The sequence below is a fragment of the Pundamilia nyererei genome, unplaced genomic scaffold (assembly GCF_000239375.1).
Source record: "Pundamilia nyererei isolate P.nyererei 1_Seehausen unplaced genomic scaffold, PunNye1.0 scaffold00020, whole genome shotgun sequence".
Taxonomy (NCBI): domain Eukaryota; kingdom Metazoa; phylum Chordata; class Actinopteri; order Cichliformes; family Cichlidae; genus Pundamilia; species Pundamilia nyererei.
The window spans coordinates 4,686,965-4,692,503 of record NW_005187421.1 but is presented as its reverse complement, the minus strand read 5'-3'; the positions used below and the strand labels follow the sequence as shown (position 1 = coordinate 4,692,503).

The window sequence follows — 5,539 nt, the reverse complement described above, 5'->3', positions numbered from 1 at the left end:
TTCTTTTGCAAATGGATAGGGCATTAGATGCATTCTCAGAATTTATTTTATATTGTTTTTGTTATACAAATCAAAGGAGAAAACTCCAGAGGTAATTCAGACTTTATATTAAATTAAACTCAAAAAGGTTACAATGTGGTCCTTAAAAATGTAAATAAATCTCGCTTAGTAACACAAAGACAGGCTAAATCAAATAAGACAAAAATTATTTCATTTTACAATTCTTATAGCCTAATTTTAACTATGATAAAAGTTTCCTCCTCATTTATTTTTTTTCCCCATTGCAAAGGTGGTACCTATTATATTATTCTTTCTTTCTATTTCCACCCGTGGTATTAAAATACACTTCTGGGTGATTTCAGAGGCTTTAAAGCATGTAAGTGATTCATTAAGGATTACAAAAGGATTCAGACCTGCAACAGTTTAACATGAAATTAACACAAAACACAGTTAACTGGTTTCTAATGTTAGATTCAAAAATGTATAGAAAAATTATTTTAGATATATTGAAGCCTTTCAAATTATGATTTTTATAACAAAAACATTTATTTATAGTTTCTTAACTTATTCCAGTTGAACAGTGACAAACATAGTAGATTAAATTATTTTAATGATCTTCTCTCCTCCTCCTTCACATCCTGTAGGGATCCGCCTGGTTGGTCCTCCTCACTGGCACCCCGTCCTCCAGCTCAGGAGCACTCAGCAGCCAGGGTGGCAGGTTGCTGTCCTGTTGTTTCACCCCGAGGTTCTTCCAGGTCCGGGCCCGGAGAGAAGGTGGTCTTTTTTTCTGTGGGACCCGCTGGACCTGCTCAGTCCCCAAACTGGACAAGTCCGCTGGCTCACCCTGCCGGTGCCTCCTGGACTTGGACGCCTTCTGAACATTGCTGTAGCTCTTCTGCTTGATGGAGGACAGAAGCCTCGCTCTTTTGCTGCAGGACTCCTTCTCATCTTCTTCCTCCTCTTCTTCTTCTTCCTCCTCCTCTTCATCTCTTTCCTTCTTGTCTTTGAGTAGCTGTGAGGTGAACGTTTTGTTCTGCCAGGTGATGAACTCTGACATGCAGTCTCTCAGGCGTGAGGTGAAGTCTCTGTGGGTCATTGTGATCTGGGAACCCACATCCTTGGTGGTCTCCTTCAGCTTCTCGTACAGGCTCTGGAGGTTGGCTATCTCTTCCAGGGTGTCTGCACTGATGAGCTCACGCACCGCGGTTGTCCTGCTCAGAAACTCAGGGCACACATGGTCCTTCTTTGGCTTCTGCTGCTTCTGGAAGGTCAGAAAATGCGGCATGGCCGTGTAGTGGATGGCTTTGGATGCCACAAGCTTCTTGTAGATATAAACTACATCAAGATGGCCGGATTCTACAGATTCCTTGAGAAAGGCTTGCACGTGGGTCCAGTCCTTCAGAGCGAGCCGGATCATCACAGGTGGTTCGGCGAGCTGCGTGTGGTAGAAACCAAACATCAGGTACAAGCCCCCCACTCGGATCTGGTAGCTGTATGGAGGTAGGAAGTACTTTACAGCTGTGGCCAGAGTCACCCTGCAGAACCGCTTCAGTTCACCCGCATTGATGGTGCCAATGAAGAGATCAGAGAAGCCCATCTCCCTCCAGAGGGCTGAAAAATCCTCATACCTGACCGAGTCTATCTGCTGGAAGCGCCCCAGTAGCTCCTCCACATCTTCAGTCAGAGGGCCATAGAAGAAGTCTGAGTAAACACACGGCAAACGAGGCATCGTTTCATCCAAAACCCACAGAGATTCACTCAGGCTGGCTGCTCCACAAGTGAGCTGTGGTCAAAGCAGGTGTAGTGCGTTGATGGCAAATTACCAAGCAAGAGCGCCCAGTAGTGGCAGGATGTACCAAGTAAAAACCATTTAAACCAGGTGCATCAAACATACTGGGCCCTAACTTAGCCCAGGGGATGACTTTGCACAATGAGAGGCTGGGTTTTTCTTAATAACAGCTTATTTTGACAAACTTAACATTTCCTTTTTTATGACATTTTGTAAGAGTAAAGCAGTGCTATGGCAACCTCATGCCATACAGGTAGGTAGGCAGGAATAGGACCAGCATGGAGTTGTACTGGCAAAAAGACAGGAGGGTGAGCTGGACATGGCAGAACTGAAAATAAGACTGGGAGTAACCAGGGCGGACAAGATTAGACAGAAGCTTATCAGAGGGACTGCTCAGATTTAGTGGATTTGGACCAACGTTAGAGAGGCGAGGCAGAGTCCAGGCAAGAGCATCAGGAAGTGAACCAGCTGGTTGGTAAATTGACATTTGTTGCTGTTAATCACTTAGAAATGATGCACCAGTGACCTTTAGATTATGTGCTACTACAGCAAGTGAAATCCATGTTTATTCTGTTGGTTTTTTTTCAAAAATGCTGGATTAAAATATTACAAGCACACCACGGTAATCTGATTTTCAGTATAATAGAAGTTCCTCCTATAATAACAAGCAAAAAAGGGATTTTTGGAGATTTTAAATAAATGGCTACACATGTAATTTTTCTCTGTGACCACATGATGGCTTCATATCTCACAGAGCAAGAGAGATTATTAAGTATGAGAAAATTTAAGGTGCAGTGGAACTTCCTTTACTTAAATTATAAAAAATGACCTGCGTTAACCATTAAAAAAAACCCCAAATATTACATTAACAGGACATTTTAAAGCATTGCATAATTTAATTTCAGCTACATTTAGTCTTAAATGTCAAAGTTATGATCTTTTTCTTCATCATGATCTGGATCATTTGGCTCCATCTCACATTCATAGCTGTGGTCTTCCTCTTTTCCAGCACATCCACTATTCTCCATACACGTTCAGTGTATGCTCTAATGACCCCAGGAGGTATGTTGTCATGGAAAATTTGCCCCTGAAAAAAAGCTTCTAAGGTGAAATTCTTTTTCTAATGTGTGAGAGTAAGAACTTTGGAGTGATGGATAAAATTTAAACAGAAGACCAGCAGAGAATTTTCAGTAAACATCAACAAATACATCCAGTCTCTTCTATAAACATCTCCATTCATGCACAAAGCCTCAAAATGAGCCATACTAGGAAAAAAACTCACAGCAGGAGCATCGCTGTTCAGTTTTATTTAGACTTAACAAAATGAAAACCTGTTTGGCCAAAATAGTGTCTTTCTGAACACATGCATGTGACAGAATCAAAATCCTTTTGCTTGAATTCAGACAAATAAATTCAAAAATAAATATCTGTTACTTTACTGTAGCTAACTGAAAATACATTGAAATATTAAAGAAAGGTGAAACTGTCAGGTGGAGCTGGACACGCTAATACTGAAACTCAACAGGTTTAAGCACCATTACCCTAAATTCTGAACTTTGAGTTACTCTGCAAAAGCAGTTTTATAACTCCCCTAATTCTAATGAAGGATACTCGCTGTTTTAAGAGTACTTAACAATGCTTAAAATGCAATAAAGACATGACTGAGCTCCTTAATGCATACATGATTTAAACACTTAATTCATTTTTGATTGATCAGAATTTGTTTTTGCTTAAAAATAAAGAAAAATGCTAAATACAGTGCAACTGTTAAGGTGTAGAAATATGCAGCCAAGACGACAATTCAATGGACATTTAATGAGAATATGGATATCTGTGGTGTTATTGATTCAGTGAAAACAAACGCTGGTTTTGCAGAGCAACAAAAAGTCAATTTCAGTGGAACTGTCCTTTCAATCGTCAGCTCTTTTTTTTCTCCTTTACTTTGTAAAAAAAGTCAGATTCATGGTGTCGATGAGCAGCGGGGAGGATTTTGGTTTGATCAAATGACCTGAACAGAAAAAAAAAACAAAAAAAACAAAAAAAACTGAATTAAAAAAAAAAAAAGCTTCTAAATTCTCTGCTGCTCAGATGCCAACAGCCTTCTTCCTCACATTGCTTCCCCACTGTCTACCAGCCTCCTTTGCCTCCTTTCTTCTTCTTTTGTGGTGCTTTCTTGCGAGTGGCGCCTGAGGACGACGGTTTCTGCTGTCGTGGGGGAACTACGCCGCTGGCGGGGGCTGTAGAAGAGCCGGACGCAGACCCTGGTCTCGGTGAGGTAGGGGGGCTGCTGGCAGTCTTACTGGCATCCCTGAAGAGAGAAAAGAGCCACAGTGCAGTTAGAGGGGCCGGAAAATTATAGCGCTGAGTTTGTTTATTCAGGATCTGAGTTTCCTTCTGTGACGTGGATGAGTGAAATAAACGTTTGATTAGCAACAAAGCTTTTGTTGGACAGTATCTCCCACCACCTCCACTTTTCATGTATTTATAAATTCAGGTAGCAGCATGATGTTTGATAAGTTTATCATCCATGTTTGAATAACTGACTTTCAACAGTGACCTGCTCAGCCTGCCATTAGGGTCCAAGTCCAGCTGGTTAACGGCGACTGAACTTTCAAAATAAGAGCAATAAGTTGCATCTGCATCTTCAGACATCCTTGGGTGGTGCAACAACAGCACAAACTTTGTTAGGATTATTAATAAATAATTTTAGCTTCTGTAAAATAGAAACTGGAGGGCATCAAAGAGTAACCTGCTCAGTTGCTAATAGGGAAACTCAAGCTCAAGGGCTGTAAGTAGCTGGTTAATAGCAATTGAAATTTCAAAGTAAAAGTGAGGGTATGTGCAGAAAAATCTGTTGTAGATGGAGTCGTTCTCTCCCCTGTTCTGTTTTGGAGCTGCGGTAGTTCAGATGAATGGTGGCAGATGGATTTCTCCTTTAGGAGAGACTGAGAATAATTTTCTTCTCAACAACAGATGAGCCCTTCCTCCCGCAAAGCAGCTGCGGCTCTGATCTGATTTCAGAGTTCATTGGCATGAAAACAAAAGAACAATCTCAGTTGCTTTTCCTCCATTAGTGCCGTTAATAACTGGGTTTACAATTACAGGAAATTGCACCCAGGCGCCTCGGCTGGTTGTGCGTGTGACTGCGGAGTTTACTCACAGCTCTGCTGAAGCTCCTGCCGTCGCTCCCTGTGTGCCTTTTCCTATTTGATCCTTCTTCTTGCCCTTCTTCTTCCCTCTGTAGTAGGAGCGCTCCTTCATAGGAAGCCACCTCTCAGGGTCAGGGGTCACTTTGGGGTCATAGTTCTTGGGCAATTTTCCTAAAAGGAAGATGGTATGGTGTGAGTACTTTATGAGCAATAACTAGACAAAATATCTTCAACAGAGAAAACAAAAAAAAAAATCTGAATTATTCTCTTTTCCTAACAGTGGTTTTAATGTTTTGGCCGCTCAGTGTGCATTTGAATTTCCTACATCATTAATCAAACTCTTTTTCTCTAAGGAGAACAAAAAAGATACAATTAGATGTTTTTGCTCATTTAGAAGAAATAATTTCATGGCCTTTTGTATGTGTAAATAAAAACTTCCAGAACAGATTCACTCTAAATCTTAGCAAGTGATTGAAAGACATACCTTTCTTTTTCTTCTTCTTCTTTTTGATTTCACCATGGCTTTTAAAGAAAATAAAGGAGAAAAAAAACAAAGAAACTTGTCAATGTGTCCCTCGTTCTTTTGAATGTTTTGTTTACA

The 5,539-nt window shown here is 40.8% G+C and overlaps 2 protein-coding genes across 2 annotated transcripts in view; both read right to left on the bottom strand.

Annotated features, from left to right (window-relative positions):
- Positions 1-524: 524 nt before the first annotated feature.
- Positions 525-2,427, bottom strand: LOC102193054 (snRNA-activating protein complex subunit 1-like). Its single transcript, XM_005726567.2, has one exon. It carries the CDS (start codon positions 1,727-1,729, stop codon positions 632-634), a length of 1,098 nt encoding a protein of 365 aa, XP_005726624.1. The 5' UTR covers positions 1,730-2,427; the 3' UTR covers positions 525-631.
- Positions 2,428-3,079: 652 nt separating this feature from the next.
- The window catches only part of srp72 (signal recognition particle 72), an 8,613-nt gene continuing 6,153 nt past the window's right edge, over positions 3,080-5,539 (bottom strand). The window contains exons 17-19 of the mRNA XM_013909169.1: positions 5,423-5,460; positions 4,950-5,109; positions 3,080-4,097 (exon numbers count right to left, since the gene is read on the bottom strand). Coding sequence (XP_013764623.1) covers positions 3,917-4,097; positions 4,950-5,109; positions 5,423-5,460 — 379 coding nt within the window. The 3' untranslated portion in view covers positions 3,080-3,916. The remainder of the gene's footprint in view (positions 4,098-4,949; positions 5,110-5,422; positions 5,461-5,539) is intronic.

Bases quoted from the DNA above. Each gene is read 5' to 3' on its own strand.
- LOC102193054 (XM_005726567.2), bottom strand. From the start codon at position 1,729: ATGCCTCGTTTGCCGTGTGTTTACTCAGACTTCTTCTATGGCCCTCTG.